The sequence below is a fragment of the Procambarus clarkii genome, chromosome 15 (genome assembly GCF_040958095.1).
Source record: "Procambarus clarkii isolate CNS0578487 chromosome 15, FALCON_Pclarkii_2.0, whole genome shotgun sequence".
Classification (NCBI taxonomy): domain Eukaryota; kingdom Metazoa; phylum Arthropoda; class Malacostraca; order Decapoda; family Cambaridae; genus Procambarus; species Procambarus clarkii.
Genome location: NC_091164.1, coordinates 37026622 through 37049984, shown reverse-complemented (window position 1 = coordinate 37049984; position 23363 = coordinate 37026622). Strand labels below are relative to the sequence as shown.

General features: G+C 44.8%; 1 protein-coding gene and 1 long non-coding RNA gene across 2 annotated transcripts in view; both read left to right on the top strand.

The window, feature by feature from the left end:
* LOC123759178 (uncharacterized) overlaps positions 1-7718 on the top strand; it is a 57891-nt gene extending 50173 nt beyond the window's left edge. Inside the window, exon 3 of the long non-coding RNA XR_011228674.1 lies at positions 7386-7718. This is a non-coding gene — a long non-coding RNA (uncharacterized lncRNA). The remainder of the gene's footprint in view (positions 1-7385) is intronic.
* A 93-nt stretch (positions 7719-7811) lies between these two features.
* LOC138365074 (uncharacterized) lies at positions 7812-23128 on the top strand. Its single transcript, XM_069325183.1, has 3 exons — positions 7812-8090; positions 9062-9208; positions 22997-23128. Exons 1-3 carry the CDS (start codon positions 7860-7862, stop codon positions 23126-23128), a joined length of 510 nt encoding a protein of 169 aa, XP_069181284.1. The 5' UTR covers positions 7812-7859.
* Positions 23129-23363: the final 235 nt, after the last annotated feature.

Genomic DNA, 23363 nt, shown 5'->3' with positions numbered 1-23363 from the left:
TAATATTTCTCAAAACAAAACTACGAGCCTTCAATAGGAAGTAGCTGATCTGTAATATTCTAAGAGCATGGACAATAGTAGGTAAATTTCACAACCCATGTGGGATCTGAAAACTACAATTTTCCTTATAATTGAACCAATCACGACTATTCTGCTATCTAGGTTGACGGATGGATACTGTGAGACGTAAATTGGTACATGAGGAAGAGTTTGGGCCTTAGAAAAAAAGTAACTGGGAATATATCACATATTTACTAATTCATATTCAACATATTGACTTTAAGCATTAAGTCATTTATGTGCTGTCTTGTGTGAGAACGGGTTGATATATATATATATATATATATATATATATATATATATATATATATATATATATATATATATATATATATATATATAATATTAGTATATTTTGGTAGCATTCTTTCCTGTAGACATATATTATTAAATATGACCGAAAAAGTAAGATTAATAATTCTAACACAAATTTTCTCAATATTTCTTATGTTTCTTTTCACTGTCGATGGTAATTGAAAAATCAGTTCTCCAAAATTCATTTTTATTTCTAGTCTGACGCCACACTTGAACACGTTTCGTAATAACTTATTACACTTTCAAAGACTTTAGTTTACACACACACAACTATAACCTGCAAACACTAAACAGATTTCTTACTATGCTATAATTCAAATGGCTTTTCATTTTATATACCTGCATTTGGGTGAGGTGATATGTTACAACAGTTTTGGATGAGGTGAAAACAAACTTTCAACACAAGATAGAACACGAAATAATGGGTAAAGTTAAAGGGGAAGAATGGAAGTAAATGCAAAAGGCCTATTGGCCCATATTTCTTGATGCTTCTATATTGGTGCAGAGTCTTGAAGTGGGTAGAATATAGTTGTGCATTAATTTGCTGTTGATTGCTGGTGTTGACTTCTTAATGTGTAGTGCCTCGCAGATATCAAGCTGCCTGCTATCGGTGTATCTATCGATGATTTCTGTGTTTTTTGTTAAGACTTCTCTGGTGATGGTATGGTTGTGGGAAGAGATTATATGTTCCTTAATGGAGCCCTGTTGCTTATGTATCGTTAATCGCCTGGAAAGAGATGTTGTTGTCTTGCCTATATACTGAGTTCTTTGAGGCTTACAGTCCCTAAGTGGGCATTTGAAGGCATAGACGACATTGGTCTCTTTCAAAGCGTTCTGCTTTGTGTCTGGAGAGTTTCTCATGAGTAGGTTGGCCGTTTTTCTGGTTTTATAGTAAATCGTCACTTGTATCTTCTGATTTTTGTCTGTAGGGGTAACGTTTCTATTAACAATATCTTTCAGGACCCTTTCCTGCGTTTTATGAGCTGTGGAAAAGAAGTTCCTGTAAAATAGTCTAATAGGGGGTACAGGTGTTGTGTTAGTTGTCTCTTCAGAGGTTGCATGGCATTTCACTTTCCATCTTATGATGTCTTCAATGAAACCATTGGAGAAGCCGTTGTTGACTAGGACCTGCCTTACCCTACAAAGTTCTTCATCGACTTGCTTCCATCCTGAGCTGTGGCTGAGAGCACGGTCGACATAAGCGTTAACAACACTCCTCTTGTACCTGTCTGGGCAGTCACTATTGGCATTGAGGCACATTCCTATGTTTCTCTAGTGTAGACTGCAGTGTGGAAACCTCCGCTCCTTTCCATGACTGTTACATCTAGAAAGGGCAGCTTCCCATCCTTCTCCATCTCGTAAGTGAAACGCAACACAGAATTCTGCTCAAATGCCTCCTTCAGCTCCTGCAGATGTCTGACCTCAGGTACCTGAGTAAAAATGTCGTCAACATATCTGCAGTATATGGCCGGTTTCAAGTTCATGTCGACAAAGACCTTTTGTTCGATGGTACCCATGTAGAAGTTCGCAAACAGAACACCTAGGGGAGAACCCATGGCGACCCCATCTACTTGCTTATACATGTGCCCATCCAGGCTCAAGAAGGATGCCTCTTTAGTACAAGCATGGAGTAGTTTCCTTAGAATGTTTTCTGGTATGTCAAGAGGAGTACAGGCCAGATCACGATACACTCTGCCCGCTATATATATATATATATATATATATATATATATATATATATATATATATATATATATATATATATATATATGTGTATATATATATATATATATATATATATATATATATATATATATATATATATATACACAGTGGTACCTCGCATAACGATCGCCCCAAAAGACGAATATTTTGGGTAACGAACGGCCCAATCGGCGTCAAATCGTCCCGTATGACGAACGCTGGTTTGAGTAACGTCAACACCACATGGTGGGGTCGCGCTGCTGCTTGCACATTCTTAGACGCCTCCGACGATGCACATAAATTATGTTGTTCTTGTTTAAAGATGCTAATGATGCTGGGATATAAAAGGGTGACTGCTGAGATGTTGCAAAGCATTGACGTTTTTGTAGGAAAAAAGAAATGAAATGTCTGATATACAACAAATGTCAAAAAGGTTCGTTCGGTGTTCAGCAGGTAGGCTGCTCCATTATAACAATCTTTCTTTGTTTCAAATGTGTTCCATTTGTTTTGTATTTGTCATTTATGTCTCAATAATGGAGCAGCCTACCTTACATATACACTCAACAAACCATTATGACATTTTCCTTTCTTCAAATGTGTTCAATATTTATTTTTCATTTGTCTTATAGCAAAAGGTTCGTTCGGTGGTCATCAGGTAGGCTGCTCCATGTTTCTTACATACAAAAAACGTAAATAATAATAAAAAAAATAAGAATTTTGAAAACCAGTACAAACGTCAAAAAGGTTCGTTCGGTGGTCTACAGGTCGGCTGCTCCATGTTTCTTAAATAAAAAAAAAATAAAAGAACTGTTGAAACAATTTGAAAAATGGACAAATGCTATAAAGGTTCGTTCAGTGTTTGTCGGGTAGGCTGCTCCATTATTGAGACGTAAGTGACAAATACAAAACAAATGGAACACATTTGAAGCAAAGATTGTCATAATGGAGCAGCCTACCCAACAAACACTGAACGAACCTTTTGCTATAATGAATATGAAAGACAAGGGCTGCTGGCTGGGTTAGTAGTGCGTGAGCAACCATTTGTAGCACACGTGCCTCTGGCTCTCAAACACCTGTCCCACACAGTGTTGAAAGACTGCGCTCAGTCGGTGCAATTCAGACCCTATTGTTTGAAGAACATAAGGGTCATAACATAGGTGAAGCTAGGCGCAATAAGGGCTTAACACAATAGTCGGATGCCAGTGATACAGCACCTATGAGGATGATACAGTGAGCGTATCCAGTTGTAGCTCTGAGCCCCACCCTTGCCATCTCCAATTTATATAGATACATTGATGAATTGTTGTCTGCGTTCAGTGATGATGCATCTGATACAAGTAGCATAGATGAACAGTGTTAGCGGCTTCCATGGTGGTGTTGTTCATTGATATTTTCAAGAATACCTGAATGTCTTCCTGACTGATGGACACTCTTTGAGGCTGGCTGAATCTCTTCCTGTGTGGGACCTTACAAAGCGATCTTTTCAAGACTACCTTAAAAATTGAGCTTTTCCTATTATCGTTTCAATACTACCTTATGCTTTACAAGCTTGGCTACATACCACCTACAAGTACTAAAGCCAAGGGTGAACGCGAGTGCGTTATTTGCAAGCACACAGAACGATGAAACAGGAAACGAAAATCTATCTGTAGCTGGTGCAAGGAGAGCAAAGTCGCGCTGTGTACCATGGACTACTTCGTTGACTATTATGCACCTCCAAGGTACTGAGTGTGTAATACAGTGTGTTACTGTGTAAATAGTATGTGAAACTGTACATATTGTAATTTTAGTGAATTTTTACCATGTAATATTGTGACAATAAACATTTATTGTGGACACATTACTGACACATGTATCACAGTTCCATGGAAAATTATGAACATTCTACTGTATACATATTGTAAAGGTCACAAATATGCATCATATACGATAAAAGAAACAAATAAAACCGCATTGGAAATGCATAGAAAAAATATTTGAAAATATATTTGTGGCAACACGCGGTGCTTGAATGGCCTGCGTGACCGTGTCTGGGAGCTTCACACACGGGCGGCCAGCCCCTGATGACGTCACAGTGCACCTTGTCTATGCCCTCACAGCCAAAGTAAATGGAATTTGGTAATTATTTTTACATAGACATGTTCAGGGAAGGTAATTTTTCATTTTACACTGAAAAATGATATTTTGGGGAACATTTGATGTCATGCATACTAGGGGAATTTCACAATAAACACAGTGCATCACACTGGTTACATGGGGGGACACTCGTTTTGTATGACGTCCGTTTCACATGACGAACATGGAACGGATTAAATTCATTACTCGAGGTACCACTGTATATATATATATATATATATATATATATATATATATATATATATATATATATATATATATATATATATATATATATATATATATATATATATATATATAAAATATACAGTGGCACCTCGACATAGGATTGCCCCTACTTGCGATAATTTCGAGTTACGATGTGAATTTCATCGAAAAATGCGACTCGACATCCGATGGTGTCGTCGACTTACGATATTTGTTGGTACACGTTCGGGTCGACAGAGCGAGTGGTTCCCAGTCACGCGGCCGACCTGCCTCAGTTTACTACAGCTGCCCGCTTAGTGACAATCGCGCCTATACGAAATTCCGCGTTTGTGGTGATTTTTTGCATTTTGAACATTAAAGTAATTATTATATATCACGCCATGAGTCCCAGGAAAGTCAGTGGTAAGGCTCAACATATGAAAACCCATGTAAGGATGAGCATATAGCAGATACAAGAGTACAGAATGTCTCTTCCTCAACAATTAAGAAAATGTGTGCAGCATGGGAAGAATTGCAAACCTTTGCTGAAACGACTCGCCCAAATCAAGCTGCAGTAGGTCGTTGCCTTAACCTATTCAATGACACTGATGCATCATTACAGACAAATGTTAAAACAAAGGGAAAAACAAATGTCTCTTGACAAATTTGTAGTGAGACAAACAAGCACTGAATCATAACCAGGTTCTAGTGGTATTCAGACAAAACGTAGGAGAGAGAGTACCCTAGAGAAAACATCACTGCCTGATGTGATAATGGAAGGGGACTCCCCTTCCAAACAGGTACAACTCTCCTCTTCCCCGCTCATCACCATCTTCCATACGCCATAAAGACCCCTCCATAAAGGTAAGAGACACTTTGGTACTGTATTGTAGTTAGAAAAAAACATTGTATTCAGTATAAAATGTATTTGTATGTTAATATTTTGGAGGGTGGGGAACGGATTAATTCAATTCCCTTTATTTCTTATGGGAAAAATCGCTTCGACTTACGATCCATCTCTGGGAACGGATTAGCATCGGAAGTCGAGGCCCCATTGTGTGTGTGTGTATATATATATATATATATATATATATATATATATATATATATATATATATATATATATATATATATATATATATATATATATATATATAATATTATATTTTTTTGTTTGTGAGGGTACCACCTCTGGTGCCAATGTGGGGACCCATAGCCTCGGAGAAGAAAATAAAAAGTATTCAGAGGAGACCTTGTGGTTTCTCACTGAACACTAATATTATCTTCTCCTACCACCCCCATTCTTTTGTATGTACACATATATATTTACTCTATTTGAACTTTGTTACAAAAAAGGAGTTACATATGGGTTACAAAGATGGTTATCATAGGTTGTCGAGTTCCTCCAGCTCCTCAGATGGCGGGCAGGAACCCTGGATGCAGTGCACATTTCCCCTCTGTATCGCCACACTGAGGCGCTGGAAAAGAAAGCTTGCAGCTCTTGGGTCCCATGTTGTTTCAATGAGCCTAGAACCCAGTTCCTTCAAAAAACTGGTAGCACTTTTACCCCAGGCGCCGAGTGTCTCAGAAGCAATGGGGACAAAATTGTAGTGGTGATCCAGTTCACTATACTTACGGGATTTGGCTGCTTTCCTGTGGGTGGCAGCGCCACCTGGTTGTGCAACACTGAGGTTAATGTAGGTGTTAGCCAGGGTTGATACGCACGTGTAGTCCCATACCAACTGCTTGCCATTCTTCCAGGGGTTCACTGTGATACCATCTGGGCGACCAATAAGAGCATCAGAGTTACGGGGCGTTAGGTAACGGGGCTCTCTTTCAGCTGGGCATCCAGCTGTGGTGAGGCTCCTCTTGATTATGTCGTTAACTTCATTGTGCCTCGAGTGCCATCCCCCTGAGCTTTGGCAGAGTAGGCCATGGTGGCCGTACCTGTCAGCCACCACCTCACCGCAAATACACCTATATCTGGTGTGGATTGGGGCAGCAAGGCGGAGGGCCACAGCAATTCGGAGGGCGTGTAGTGTGAGACGCGTGCCAGTTGCTGACATTGGGGTTGCTAACAGGAAATCCCCTGCATGTGGTGCTGCTACTGCTGTGAGGCGAGCAATGTCGTGTTGTGTTGTTGCAGCACCCAGGCACTCTGCAGCAACTTGGTCTACAATGGGGCCATCCCAGCTGGATTGCTTGTGGGCTTTTGGGGATGGTGGTTGAGGTGATTGGCCTGCACGAGAGGCCCACTCTGGGGCACAGCGTGTAAAATTGGGATCATGTACACCTGCCAGCTGATGTAAGTGGGCAGGTAGAATTTCCTTCACAAGGTCATCGGATGCTGATAAGGAGGACAGGAAGGCTGGAACAGCGATTTGCGTTGCTGTTCGAACTCATAAGATTTGGTGGTCTTATCACCACCAAATCAACTAAGCCCAGATTTGTGTGAGACCAATAGTCAATTTATCTATCATGGTTATGTTTGGGGAAGAGTATCACTCAATCTCAACAATCCTGTAATGTAATTGTGTGTTCCCATAGTAAGTGTAAAATAATCCAGAGTTATTCAATAAAACCCATGTGTTAAGATGTAACCCACAGTGTATTTATTGTCCAACTTAGACTAAGAATACTTGATCCTTTCCCCATTATCACATACGATACATACATTTCCTTCCATTATTCATAATAAAGTAAGGACGGGTTTTGTTAGTCTGTACTCTCAGGTATGGCTTACAAACAGCCCTGCTGCTGCAATATGTTACCTAAATATATTATCCCATACTCCGAGATATGTTTATAAAAAATATTGGCCTTGCTGTGAATGTGTTAATCTGTCAGTAATATTAACCCTGCTTTGAAATAGCTAATGCAAAGCATGTAAGTAAATATTATGTAATTTGTATTAGTAAATAAAGTACTGTAATATTAGTTTTAAATGTAAATACATCTAGCAAACTAAATATTCTTTTCCACAGGATAACAAGCCAGAGGAATGTTCAGTGTGTTTTAACGATTATGATGACAATCAGCTACGACCTCGCACACTGCCATGTGGCCACACATTCTGCTCCCAGTGTATTGACAATGCTATCAAGAATGGTCAGCTGACCTGCCCCAGCTGCCGTGCCGAGCACGCTGCCACAGCCTCTACTCAGTTCCCAATTAGCTATGCTGTGGAGGCTTTTGTTAGGAAACTCAAAAATATTCAGCTAACAACTGAGGAAGTAGTGCCAGCAAAACCTTATGAAGGTCCCGCCAGAGGCATCAGTAAGACATTACGTTCCATGGTGCAGGAGCAGAAGAGCATCATCAGCAGCCTCATTACTAGCTGTGAAGAGGTACTGTCTCAGCTGGGGGAGTACCGGGGAGAGCTGGGGGACTGGAAGACTCACCACCACCTCCAGCTCCAGGACAGACTCTATGCTCTGGTAGAGCAGAACAAGTCAGCAATGAAGCTCTTGGAACTGGAGGATACCAGTGTGGTAGATATGACAACACAAGGAGAGGAAGGGAAGACTCAGCTGCAGGCCATGTTGGGGAGCCTCGACACAGTCAACACCCCACAGGAGGTTGGCACAACCATAGACACAGCTGATGGGTGCAAGATGAAGGTAGAAGATTGGCTCCGGAAGTGCCAGGAACTCTTCCCAGATGTCAACACTGTCCACACCTCGGTGAAGGTACACTACCGAAGATCACATTGTTCTCACCCAACTGAGTGTAGTATGGCCTCTATATAAACACTTTTGACATGGAGACACATCAAGATGAGAGTTGACTTTATAGATAGGAAACATTTTTATTAATAAAGTCAACTGCATCTTGGTGTTTCTCTACACTGTGGTCAGTGTAGAGAAACACCATTACTTATATTGTGAAATTATTTTACTCAGAGCCTGATGCTTCATTATAGTCCAGTTACTTTACTCAGAGCCTGATGCGTCATTATAGTCCAGTTACTTTACTCAGAGCCTGATGCTTCATTATAGTCGAGTTACGTTACTCAGAGCCTGATGCTTCATTATAGTCCAGTTACTTTACTCAGAGCCTGATGCTTCATTATAGTCCAGTTACTTTACTCAGAGCCTGATGCTTCATTATAGTCCAGTTACTTTACTCAGAGCCTGATGCTTCATTATAGTCCAGTTACTTTACTCAGAGCCTGATGCTTCATTATAGTCCAGTTACTTTACTCAGAGCCTGATGCTTCATTATAGTCCAGTTACTTTACTCAGAGCCTGATGCTTCATTATAGTCCAGGTTCCACCATTAATGTTTGTGTTGGAAATGACGGGTGCAGGAGACCATCAGGGAGGCCCTGGAGATGACGACCACAGAGACAGGTGCCACAGCTGACCCAGTACACCTGGGAGACTCAGCCTCCACCATTAATGTTTGTGTTGGTAATGACAGGTGCAGGAGACCATCAGGGAGGTTCTGGAGATGATGACCACAGAGACAGGTGCCACAGCTGACCCCGTACACCTGGGAGACTCAGCCTCCACCATTAATGTTTGTGTTGGTAATGACAGGTGCAGGAGACCATCAGGGAGGCCCTGGAGATGATAACCACAGAGACAGGTGCCACAGCTGACCCCGTACACATGGGAGACTCAGCCTCCACCATTAATGTTTGTGTTGGTAATGACAGGTGCAGGAGACCATCAGGGAGGCCCTGGAGATAACGACCACTGAGACAGGTGCCACAGCTGACCCCGTACACCTGGGAGACTCAGCCTCCAGCATCATGGATAAAGTTCAGGAAATCACTGGAGAGATCACTCAGAAGCAATTAACAGTAAGTTTTTTATTTTCTCTCATAGGTCATACCACAAGATAAAGAGTTGAGTTTTGAGGAGAGGAAGCCTGTTCCTAGGTTTATCGGGGTTCCCCAAGGTCAACTACTGACTTTCCTTAACATACAATCCACAATAGTTGCCTAACTCCTGGATAAATATTTACTGGTTGGTGAACAGAGGCAACAGGAAACATGTTAACCATTTCTGGCCTGCATGGTGATTGAACCCATGATCCTCTATTGAACCCGCGATCCTGGCCCCCCCCCACAGAGGCGCAGAGACCGGGAGACACTCCACCAACCTTTCCAAAAAAGTATACCTGGTTGTTGGGGTTCTGGGAGTTGTTCTACTCCCCAAGCCTGGCCCGAAGCCAGGCTTAACTTGAGAGACTTTGGTCCATTAGGCTGTTGCTTGGAGCGGCCCGCAGGCCCACATATCCACCACAGCCCGGTTGATCTAGCACTCCTTAGGAGAAACAATCTAGTTTCCACTTGAAGATGTGTACGGTTCTTCCGGCAATATTTCTTATGCTCGCTGGGAGGACGTTGAATCCAGTAAGACAGCGAACCAAATCAGACCACTGCTGGGTACGAAGAAAGTGAAGCCTTAAAATTGCCAACGAACTCCACAACAATGCCAGCACCAACCCCATGCCAGTAGAGGGATGGGAGGGGGGGGCTGGAGCTACAGGTCCAGCATCAACCCCTTGCCAGTAGAGGGGGGGCTGGAGCTACAGGTCCAGCACCAACACACTGCCAGTAGAAGAGGGGGGCAGGAGCTATAGGTCCAGCACCAACCCCCTGCCAGTAGAAGGGGGGCTGGAGCTACAGGTCCAGCACCAAACCCCCGCCAGTAGAAGGAGGGCTGGAGCTACAGGTCCAGCACCAATCCCCTGCCAGTAGAGGGGGGCTGGAGCAATAGGTACAACACCAACCCCCTGCCAGTAGAAGGGGGGATGAAACTACTGGTCCAGCACCAACTCCCACTGCCAGTAGAGAGGGGCTGGAGCTATAGGTCCAGTACCCACCCCCCTGCCAGTAGAAGGGGGCTGGAGCTACAGGTCCAGCACAAACCCCCTACCAGTAGAGGGGGGGGGGGCAGGAGCTATAGGTAAAGCACCAACCTGCCAGTAGAGGGGGCTGGAGCTACAGGTCCAGCACCAACCCCCTGCCAGTAGAGGGGGGGGGGCTGGAGCTACAGGTCCAGCACCAACCCACTGCCAGTAAAGGGGGGCTGGAGCTACAGGTCCAGCACCAACCCACTGCCAGGAAAGGAGGGCTGGAGCTACAGGTCCTGCACCAACCCCCTGCCAGTAGAGGGGGGGCTGGAGCTACAGATCCAGCACCAACCCCTGCCAGTAGAGGGGGAGGGGCTGGAGCTACAGGTCCAGCACCATCCCCCTGTCAGTAGCGTTGGGCTGGAGCTACTGGTCCTGCACCGACCCCCTGCCAGTAGAGGGGGGGCTGGAGCTACAGGTGCAGCACCAACCCCCTGCCAGTAGAGGGGGGCTGGAACTACAGGTCCAGCACCCACCCCTTGCCAGTAGTGTGGGGCTGGAGCTACAGGTCCAGCACCAACCCCCGGCCAGTAGAGGGGGGGCTGGAGCTACTGGTCCTGCACTGACCCCCTGCCAGTAGAGGGGGGGCTGGAGCTACAAGTCCAACACCAACCCCCTGCCAGTAGAGGGGGCTAGAGCTACAGGTCCAGCACCAACCCCCTGCCAGTAGAGGGGGCTGGAGCTACAGATCCTGCACCAACCCCCTGCCAGTAGAGAGGTGGGGGCACGAGATACATGTGCAGCACCTACCCCCTGCCAGTAAAGGGGGGCTGGAGCTACAGGTCCAGCACCTACCCCCTGCCAGTAGAGGGGGGCTGGAGCTATAGGTCCAGCACCAACCCTCTTCCAGTAGAGGTGGGCTGGAGCTACAGGTCCAGCACCTACCCCCTGCCAGTAGAGGGGGGGGGGGCTGGAGCTACAGGTCCAGCACCAACCCCCTGCCAGTAGAGGTGGTGTGGAGCTACACGTCAAGCACAAACCCCCTCCTAGTAGAGGGGGGGGGGGGGGGGGCTGGAGCTACAGATCCAGCACCAACCCCCTGCCAGTAGAGGGGGGGGGGCTGGAGCTACTGGTCCAGCACCAACCCCCTGCCAGTAGAGGGTGGCTGGAGCTACAGGTCCAGCACGCACCCCCTGCCAGTAGAGGGGGGCTGGAGCTACTGGTCCAGCACTAACCCCCTGCCAGTAGATGGGGGCTGGAGCTACAGGTCCAGCACCAACCCTCTTCCAGTAGAGGGGGGCTGGAGCTACAGGTCAAGCAGCTACCCCCTGACAGTAGAAGGGGGTTGGAACTACTAGTCCTGCACCAACCCCTGCCAGTAGAGGAGGGCTGAAGCTACAGGTCCAGCACCAACCATCTGCCAGTAGAAGGGCTCCTGGAGCTTCAGGTCCAGCACCAACCCGCTGCCAGTAGAGGGGGGCTGGAGCTACAGGTCCAGCACCAACCTCCTGCCAGTAGAGGGGGGCTGGAACTACAGGTCCAGCACCCACCCCCTGCCAATAGAGCAGGGCTGGAGCTACAAGTCCAATGTAACACGGGTTAGGGTTCCTCTCTCTCTACTTCCTTCTTTTCCCTCTACCCGTATTCTTACTTTTTATTCTCTACCAAGGGACTCCAAAACGTTTACCAAAGCCAACTCCACGCCACGTGGTCCTAAGACGATTGACCGACTTAGGATTCTACAACCAGTATGGCGTGACCTAGGCTTTGAGCAAAACCCTAGAGTCGCCTCTACGCTGCCACCACCAGACCAGTAACACAAGAGCAATGATCGAGGTCTGGATCGATCACGCTAATTAATCAACCTTGGGGCTTGATCCCCACTATAACCGATGACCGTGGAAACTTAAGAGTGTGAAATTAATTACACGGGAATGATTCGATGTTAGAATCGATGTTAGAATCGGCGCCCAATCCAACTCTGTCTCGTGTGGACCACGTGACCAGGACAAGTATACACATAACCAAATGGAAACAAAAAAATGCAAATTATTAACTTAATTAATTTATTAAAAGAAAAACTAAAACAAAAATCTAAATATGTTCACTCCCTGTCACTTTAACACTCCCTACTTGACCTGAATGGCAATGAATTGACTGTTCTTATACATAACAATAGCAACTATACCTTGGGCAACCAGCTAAAGATGTTGGGCTGGTCTTGGGGAGAGGTAAGATGTTTGACCTCTCCCAGCTGCTCTGGAGACCACACTGATCTCTTCCTCGTCTGGCCTAGCCCAGGCTAGAGCATTGTAACCTTCCGCCTAGTCAAAGTTTCACCAAGTTACTAGCAAGGTTTAAGTTATAACAATTAACCCCTGTTTGTACTGAATTGATCCAGACTGGTTGAATTATTTTACTGAAATTAAATTACACAAACATCTAACGGCAGAGCTGTTCCCGATCCCCCAAAAATGGTTAATTGAACTTTGAGAAATAGTAGACCTGTCAACCCTGATGACCTATGACCGCCGGTCACTCCGCCTTACAAGTTAGATCTGATTCGTGATGTCACTGATGGTGACTTAAACTCAATAATTAGAATACTCTTGATATTGTATCCAGTACTATTATACAATACAATTTTAATGCAAAATGAATAAAGGCTAATTTTCTCTAAATTACTGAATACTATAGGATGGTTCATTATACGCAGCTATGAACAAAGCGTCGGTTATTTCCACCGCGAATTCCCCTGGGGTCAGGTTCTCAGGTCACCATGCGGGCTCAGCTTCCCATTCTCTTTTGTCGATAAACCACTCTGGATAATTCTTACAACAGCCTAATTTGTTACAACCCCCCTGCACAAGCACTTAGTAAACCTTGTTAATTTGTTAAAAATCACGAGGTTTAGTATCCAAACCCACAATTCAACTCATGCCTCAAACAAAAGCTAACCTAACTGATAAAATTTGACAAATATTTGAGTGTCCAACATCAACATGTTTAAATTCATAAATTTCTCAGCTGTCAACTGACAGCAATCGTCTAACATCAAGAAACATACATCCTATCCTTACTGACATAGCTAAATAACATGTCCCTACTCTACCATCAAAGACTAGCTATTAAACTCTCTTGGCTCTTCACTAGCCAAGTCCATGTGTCCTCTAGAGCCGGCCACACCGTGCTCAAACAAACATTAAAGTTATATCTTCAGACTGAACTTTCAGTCATCCGGGAGCGTACTATGGAACTATCAAGTTCACATCCGTGTACTGACCACTCCCCATCAATGTCAACCTTGACATGTTAAGGAACACACCTAATGTTTATTACATGTATCTAAAAATATAAAAAAAATCCTATACTATATCACAGGTTTCAGCTGACTGTACAGCCAAGTGTTCTCACTCACTAGAAGTATCAATGTTTATATTGGTCCGCCTCTCCTGTGTTCAAACATTCTGCAAAAATATCACAACATAATTTTCCATAACCGTTTGTTCTGGGCTGAGACAATTACACAGGGGCTTCGATTTTGATTACTGACCAATTTATAGAGTAAAAGTCATATATTATACCAGAATTATTTTAAATCTGTTTTTCAACATTTATAAAGTATTGATTCTAAATCTGTTTTTCAACATTTAAACAAAAGTGTCCAGATATTCTTTACACAGATGTTCAGAGCCACTTTGTTGTTTGTATCAATTGTTCATATTGAGTAAACGAGAAAAAAAAATCGATGCTGCTGGATGCTGAATGTAGTCGCTGACGATGACGGTGTCGATCTTGCTTCTCCCCATGTGTAGACATCAATACCTGGTCCTCTTGTACTCCCATCCGGTACTCTTGAATGACGACAGAGTGTAGTAGAGCGGAGTGCCAAGTGACAGCTGTAGAATACTGTTACTTCGGCCATTAATCTTGCTCTCGACAGTCCACACGCCTTCGTATCAATCACAGTTCACACGGCAGTCTTGATGTTAAACTTGACGTCGCAGATGACCACAGCAGAGCAGGACTGGATGTACCAACGGTGTCTCTTAGCAGGAGTGGTGTCAGAAGGTCGTAGAGGCGGGTTGCTTGTTTGCAGAACAGGTGAATCTCGTCTTCCATCATTGCTCACGTCATCTCAGGCGTTTCTTGATGTCACCAGGTTACTAGGCCGTAAACACCAACTGTGTATACCCTCGTACCGCCGACTTTAGGCCAAAGGAGACAATTTTGCGACCTTCTATTGGCGAGTCCCGGTACTCTGTAGGGAAACCGTGCCTTCCACCTGTGACCGCCTTACTTCCGCTTTCTTGTTACTTCAGATGACGTAATCATTAATCTTCCGGCGAAATTCTTGAGTACTGCTACGTGCTTTCCATTTCTTGACCTCTCCTCCAACACTGCTGGAATGGCTGCAGTCTTGATGACGCAGCAGGTGGGTAGTGGTGATCTCGAGACAGCTACCCCGGCGTTGTATGGCACCTCCGGTGACTGCTATAATGTGGACAGCTCGCTGGCCCTGACAACCTCGTTAGTGACGTGAGGCGTCGGCCGGGTGACTCTTGGACAGTCACTCATCCCCAAAGTAACTGATGTATGGGTTACTGGGTCTGGTGGGGGGAGGGCTTTGTGTAACGTGCCTCCCCCCTCGGTCTTTACAGACAAGGGTTCACGTGTGGCTGGAACAACTAGGTCGGTGTACCAATCAGACCTGGGAACAGACAGACACAACACAGCGGAAGCATAGATATACTCTGGGTTTGGTAGGGGTGGAACCCAAGAGCACGGTAAAAGTTGCTACCTGAGTCAAGTATAGACATAGTACACCTCATTGCCTTTACAGGAAAATCTAATGAATACTAAATTATACTAACCAAGGAAGTTACTTTACTGTATAGCGCGAGATCTCGTCACCATAGGGTGGCGAGACTGCACCTGACTACTGATGAGCGATGACAGAGGGTCATCCTCATCTTCTGACTCGTCGGTGAAGCCATGAGTCAGCACTGCTGAGTCAGGAACTAGACCCGCTGAAGGCAGTTCTAATTCCTCTCTAGCATGATAATGTTTCAATTTATTCACATGAATTGTCCTTTCCACCTGGTCCTCGAACACTCCTTTTATAACAAGATTAACCGGCCCCGCCCTTTTAATTACTCTATAGGGTCCTCGCCACCTCGGAGCTAGTTTCCTGCTCTGATTGGCGGGCGCAGCCTCATTCACTCTCAATACGAGGCTTCCTTCCTTCAACTCAAGAGGGCGCACTTTCTTGTCATAAAAATGAGCATACCGAGTCCGTGCCTTCTTGGACGCTTCGGCTGCAATATTCCATGCATTTCTCATTTTTCCAAGGACCTCTGAAGGATAGTCCTCCCCGTATGCAACATTATGTCTGTTAAGCAGACCTGAGGGGAAATTGCATGAATTACCAGTAAACAAATGAAGTGGTTGGGTGTTAATTGATTGGTGGATGGCAGTATTCAAGGCGAACTGAACATAGGGTAGGTGTTCATCCCAGGTGTTTGCATCATGTTCAGCAAGGATTGCAAGCATATCCTTGACTGAACGATTAGTCCGTTCCGTCATTCCGTTTGCTTGTGGGTGGTAGGCTGTTGTAAAAGCCGAAGTTGTCTCTAAAATCTTACAAACTTCTCTAAATATATTCCCATTGAATTCTTGATCCCGGTCAGAGACTAAAACTTTAGGAGGTCCGAATACAGTAACGAACCTACGCAAGAACGCATCTGCAACCGTACGAGAATCCTTCTGAGGTAATGCAACTAGTGTAGTGTATCTAGACAGATGGTCAACTAGCACCAACACATATCTGTTACCTGAATGACTGTGGTGTAAATCAATCAGATCGGCCCCCACACGATCTAACGGTTCACGAATTTCAGGAAATTCCTGAAGTGGGGCTTGTACCTTAAGGGTGCCTTTCCTCCTCTGGCAACGAGGGCACGACTTCACGAAATTGATTACCTCAGAAAGTAATCCTGGAAAATAAAATAGAGACTTTACTTTTAAGTGCGTTTTAAAGATCCCCGGATGCCCTGCAATTTTTGAAGCATGCGCAAGCTTTAACGCTGATGACCGCAACGCGTCCGGAATAACTAGCTGAAATACTGCCCTATCATTCTGGCTATTAACATAATACAGGACGCCCTGTTTCATTTCAAAATCATGAATAAGTAAATTCTTTTTCTTTTTCGGGTATTTTCCTCCCTCTAAATACTCAATAATCTCTTTCCATCTCGGCTCGTTCATCTGGTATTCTCTCATTTTATCCGATGGAATGGTTTCAATATTTTCATTAATCTGCATTGCCGCTATATTTCTACTTAGCGTGTCTGGCACAACATGTGCTGGACCAGGCTTGTACAAGATCTGGAATGAGTGGGCCGAAAGTTCGTGAGACCAGCGTGACATTCGTGGGCATTTCGTTCGCTTTTTAAATATGTGTGTTAATGCTCGATGGTCTGTGTAGATTACAAAATGCCGCTGAAATAGGTAAGGCTCGAAATACCTAACTGATTCTACTACTGCCAGTGCCTCCCGATCCGTAGCTGAATAACGAACTTCAGGTCCTTTGACCTTCCTACTGAAATAGGCTACTGGATGGGGTAAATTATCCGCATCTCGCTGAATTAAGCACCCGCCAATAGCTATACCGCTGGCGTCAGTGTGCACTTCCCACTCTTTCTCAAAATCGGGAATAGCTAATACCGGTGTCGTGATTAGTTGGTCTTTCAGTTTGCGATAGGCCTCGTCATGTTCGGATTTCCACACAAACTTCGCATTTTTCTTTGTCAGATCAGTCAGGGGTGCTGAAATGCCAGCGAAACCTTCAATATGACGACGAAAATATCCGGCCGCCCCCAAAAACCTACGCACGTCCTTTGCTGTCCTTGGAGTAGGCATGTCAGCAATGGCGCGGCAAGAATCTGGGTCAGGTCGGATACCGTCTGGGCACACCTGGAACCCCAGAAATTTGAATTTCTGAGCTGCCAGGGTGCACTTCTGAACATTCAGCCTGAAACCTGCCTGATCTAACAACTTCAAAGTCTCAGTCAAGTCCTGTAGGTGTTCCTCAAACGTCCTGGAATATATCACAACATCATCCAGGTACGCTAAAGAATGCCTACCCAGTACCGGACTAAGGATAAAGTTGATGGCCCTCTGAAACGACGAAGGCGCTGTCTTCAAACCAAACGGCATCCTACGGAATTGATAAGTGTGCCTACCATCCGAGAATGCTGTTTTTTCCCTATCCTGTTCTGCCACCGGAATCGCCCAATACGCCGATTTTGCGTCAAGAGTTGAGAAATACTTAGCAGCACCAAATTGATCTATTATCTCCTGTATTCGGGGCAACGGATACACATCACCCTTAGTTAGTTCGTTCACCTTCCGGTAGTCTACACAGAAACGATAACTACCGTCCGGTTTCCGAACTAGCACAACAGGAGAGAGCCACGGTGACGTACTAGGCTCTATAACGCCCTGTCTCAACATTTTCTGGCACTCCTCCCTGATAATGTTCTTTGCCTGTTCTGGCAACCTCCACTGTCTTGTGTACACAGGCAAATGGTCACCAGTTGGAATGGTGTGCTCGATCTTATCAAGGAGACCAATCTGGTCATCCTCTGTCGCAAACAATTTCGGGAATTTTCGTAAAACTCCTCTCAGTGCCTTCCTATCTGCCTGTGCAACATGTTGCAAATCAAGTGCTGAAATTAATTTTTCCACTTCCTCTACATTCTGTGCAACATTTCTCGTCTCGTATTGTACTTTGGATGGTGTTTTAGTGTTCAACATATTCAGTGCACTACATTGTGCAGTGACGGCTGGCGTCTCAGCTGACTCATGGTGAAAGATTTCTGTGTCCTCCACCATGGTTCCCTGAGATACCCTATCACCTGCCCTGAAGCGAAAAGTCTTGTGTGAAAGATTGACAACTGGAATGAGTGCACCTTTATCGAGCACTACAACTAAGTGATGAGGAATTAATAAACTATCACATCTCCCAGCCACCTGAAGGGTGGTACCTGGTTGAATGTGACGTCCCACGGCTACTTTAATAAATTTAACAGAATGTGGTGGGCAACTCTGTTTGGTCAATGCATGCAATGCGCATGACCTCTTAACTGTGTCTGGAAGAGACTTAAAAATCAATTTTGGATAGTGCGCATTATATTTCAGCTTCCTCTTAATTGAAGCTACAACTGGGGGATGGTCGATCATCTCCACTGGGTAGAAAGTCTGTCCCAACTGCAACCTGCAGTTCCTAGCCCCTTTTTGAGCAGACAAGGAATAATCAAATCGCGACAGAAAATCAGTTCCCATTAAGATGTGACCAGGAAAATCAAGGTTCTCTACGATCGTACATATATGAGGCTGCAATTCCCCATCAATCTCAAAATTAACTGTACCTTGACCTACGATCTCAATCTTCTCCCCATTGACTGCTGTTAATGTCTTTGCGCAACGTTGAAGACGTGCATACTTAAAATTGCTGAAGGCTGACTTTTTAATTACCGTTGCCTGGCTTCCTGTATCAACAAAAGCTGTCAATCTCACACCTTCCACTTTCACCACAAAAGTAGGCCTACCATCACTAGGAGCCTGCTTTCATGCTTTCGTAGGAGTGACTTCGCAATCCCTCTGTATATGCCCGCGCTTCCAGCAGGAGTAACACCTCCGCGGATCTCTGTTGGTACCCCGCGCAGGGTGGCTCGAACTTGCAGCTGTGGGCTGCTTCCCGCCTGATGAACCCGCGCCACAGTTCCTCGGCTTGGCTCCCTCGCCTTTACTTAACGCCTCTACGTATGGCAACAACTGAGTGCCCGGCGTCTCCGTGCGCATCTGCCTGTCTAAGGCTGTGGCGGCCTGGGGTTGGGGTTGAATTATGGTGTGGGTGGCCTGGGGTTGGGGTGTGGATGGAGGTTGGGGTTGAGGTATAGTGTGGGTGGCCTCGGGTTGGGGTGTGGATGGAGGTTGGGGTTGAGGAATGGTGTGGGTGGCCTCGGGTTGGGGTGTGGATTGAGGTTGGGGTTGAGGTATGGTGTGGGTGACCTCAGGTTGGGGTGTGGATTGAGGTTGAGGTGGGTATGAGGTCGCCTGGGGTTGGAATGGGTATGGGGTGGCCTGGGGTTGGAATGGGTATGGGTATGGGGTGGCCTGGGGTTGGAATGGGTATGGGTATGGGGTGGCCTGGGGTTGGAATGGGTATGGAGTGGCCTGGGGTTGGGGGAAGGGTTGGTATGGGAACTGAGGATGGGGTTGGTATGGGAATTGAGGATGGGGTTGGTACGGGAATTGAGGATGGGGTTGGGGTTGTTGTAGTGGTGGATGAGGTGTACCTGAGCGGTCCCCAGTGGTGTCGGAAGAGGTGCTGTCCTCTACACTTCCACTTCCACTCCCACTGGTCCCTACTGACTGGTCACTGTCTGGGTTAAACATTTTCTGTGATTCCTGGTGTGCCACGTCTCTTCTAAACTACCCTTTAGTGCACCCTCGACCCGGACTCACTACAACCGTAACCTTATACAATAAAAAAAAATCACAACTCTTTTCCAAGAGAAAACTACTAAATTTCCAAAATAGGAAATACAACGATTTATCGAGAGAATCGCTGAAGTGAATCCAATGAATGAGTGTCTGCCCCGCACTCGTGAATGCCCGTGAAATATCCCGCAGTTCTATTGCTGAAACCTAAGTCCTTTACGTTAAAAAAATTAAAGAATCTAATTTATATAAAACAATTTAAATGATAACGCAACTAACGCGCAGCACTCGTGATGGAGTAATAAAGAATATTTACTGTACTTGAATACTAAACGCACTTGAAGTGAGCAGCGTGGCCCCTGATGACTGATGGAGCGGGACCAGCTGCGCTGAAAAAACTAAGTCCCGCGCTTTTTCGCTTAAACGCTGAAAAATCAAAATTTTTGTTCTGAAGGAAAATAACTAGTTTTACGTTAATAAACCGCTCTAGCGATTAATATAGACACCCAGGACATATATTTGCTTACCAAAATTGACTTTTTATCAAAAAATTGCGTTTTTACTCAATTGCTGGACTCTGCCAAATTTTCCTGACTCCGAGGGAAAAATATTCTATCACCCCAAATATCACAAAACTCCTTTAATTCACAAAAATTTGGGTTTCTCGTTCCCAGATATAAATACGTTATTATTTACTACTGACGTTGTATGCAGAACAATACCGACACTTCGGGCGGTTTCAACACTCACTAATTCGACTTTTCGTCAAAATCCGAGATTTTCACCTCAAATGGACTCTGACAAAATTACAACACGATTTTCTCGAAAAATAACTAAATTCGGCAAAAATGTAATTATCACTGTTTTATGTTTTACGAACAGAATTACGTCCCTTGCGCGCACTAGAGAGTAATACTGACCCTAGGATATACACGAAACCTGAAAATTAGAATTTCCGCCAAAAAGTCAGATTCTAGCCCAAGCTGGACTTAGAAAATTTTCCACCTACGTTTCTACTGAAAACAGAATTCTATGTCTACAAACACAATTCTACCGTCTTACTGGTAAAAACTAGAAAATATCATCCGCATCGACTGGAGAATCCTAATGACGCCCAGAACATACACGTGACCAACGAATACAAATTAATTACAGTTAACGACTTTCCGACATTGACTTAGCCGAAAACTTATCCCAAAATACTTAGAAATATTCCACGGACAAATAACATTTACACGCAACTTACTATCCCTTAAACTCCTTCACTTACTATAGTGACCGACCAATAGCCCTAATTCCAGAGGATTAACTACACTCTAGTAACAACGCCTCTGACTTAGACTAATACAACAGGGAATAGCAAAGCTTAATGTACGCACTTAGCCTAATATGCAAGAAAATGCTAAACACTTTGATAAAAAAAAAATTTTTAACCGGGGATTGAATGTAAGGGAAAAAAAATTAATCTCTAGAACAACGAAAATGAACTGAAATTACTTTATAAATTGAAGTATACTTAATTCAAAAATGCACTCGACTTAATCTTATAATTGTTCCTACCGGCTCGCCGTACCACACCTAGCCTAGGGGCCTCGACCATCTAGGTTCCAACAGAGCGACACGCAGCTTTCAGCAACAATTATGACTAGGGACGACTCAACCTCCACTAAGTGTGCGATCACTTAATTGTTGAATCGCTGCTAGGTAGGTTACTAGTCCGTTCCTCGGAGGCCGCAACGCCCTTCACGGATTTCCGTTTTTCCTAGCGTTTTGGGTCGTCTAATAACGCCCTCGGACTATCTACTGGCGTCCCACAGATATATCCGCCCCTGACAGCCCTCAAGGAACTGCTGTTGAGAGTATGGCGGCTCCCAACACCTCTGAATTAATTGCAATGGGTCGAGTATGGTACCCAGTCCAATCAACTCGGAGCGGTCTCCTTTTCAATAAATCTATTTTAACAGCCTAATCTTACTAACTAAACCTTAATCATATCAGCCTGCATGACCCAAGATTCGCCAGTCCCCACTCAAACGCACTGTTGTGGGGCGCACTGCTAATCCTGGCCCGCGGCTGTCTCCTTAGCATCCGCGCACGTGTTCGAACGGCTAGACGCGTGAGCCTTTCAACAATTTCAAACAAAATTGTTGAAACCACCGCTGTGCACCATTGTAACACGGGTTAGGGTTCCTCTCTCTCTACTTCCTTCTTTTCCCTCTACCCGTATTCTTACTTTTTATTCTCTACCAAGGGACTCCAAAACGTTTACCAAAGCCAACTCCACGCCACGTGGTCCTAAGACGATTGACCGACTTAGGATTCTACAACCAGTATGGCGTGACCTAGGCTTTGAGCAAAACCCTAGAGTCGCCTCTACGCTGCCACCACCAGACCAGTAACACAAGAGCAATGATCGAGGTCTGGATCGATCACGCTAATTAATCAACCTTGGGGCTTGATCCCCACTATAACCGATGACCGTGGAAACTTAAGAGTGTGAAATTAATTACACGGGAATGATTCGATGTTAGAATCGATGTTAGAATCGGCGCCCAATCCAACTCTGTCTCGTGTGGACCACGTGACCAGGACAAGTATACACATAACCAAATGGAAACAAAAAAATGCAAATTATTAACTTAATTAATTTATTAAAAGAAAAACTAAAACAAAAATCTAAATATGTTCACTCCCTGTCACTTTAACACTCCCTACTTGACCTGAATGGCAATGAATTGACTGTTCTTATACATAACAATAGCAACTATACCTTGGGCAACCAGCTAAAGATGTTGGGCTGGTCTTGGGGAGAGGTAAGATGTTTGACCTCTCCCAGCTGCTCTGGAGACCACACTGATCTCTTCCTCGTCTGGCCTAGCCCAGGCTAGAGCATTGTAACCTTCCGCTTAGTCAAAGTTTCACCAAGTTACTAGCAAGGTTTAAGTTATAACAATTAACCTCTGTTTGTACTGAATTGATCCAGACTGGTTGAATTATTTTACTGAAATTAAATTACACAAACATCTAACAGCAGAGCTGTTCCCGATCCCCCAAAAATGGTTAATTGAACTTTGAGAAATAGTAGACCTGTCAACCCTGATGACCTATGACCGCCGGTCACACCGCCTTACAAGTTAGATCTGATTCGTGACGTCACTGATGGTGACAAACTCAATAATTAGAATACTCTTGATATTGTATCCAGTACTATTATACAATACAATTTTAATGCAAAATGAATAAAGGCTAATTCAGTAATTCTCTAAATTACTGAATACTATAGGATGGTTCATTATACGCAGCTATGAACAAAGCGTCGGTTATTTCCACCGCGAATTCCCCTGGGGTCAGGTTCTCAGGTCACCATGAGGGCTCAGCTTCCCATTCTCTTTTGTCGATAAACCACTCTGGATAATTCTTACAACAGCCTAGTTTGTTACACCAACACCAACCCCCTGCCAGTAGAGGGGGGCTGGAGCTACAGGTCCAGCACACCCGCTGCCAGTAGAGGGGGGCTGGAGCTAAGGTCCAGCACCAACCCCCTGCCAGTAGAGGGAAGGCTGGAGCTACAGGTCCAGGGCAAACCCCCTGCCAGTAAAGGGGGCTGGAGCTACAGGTCCAGAACCAACCCCCTGCCAGTTGAGGAGGGC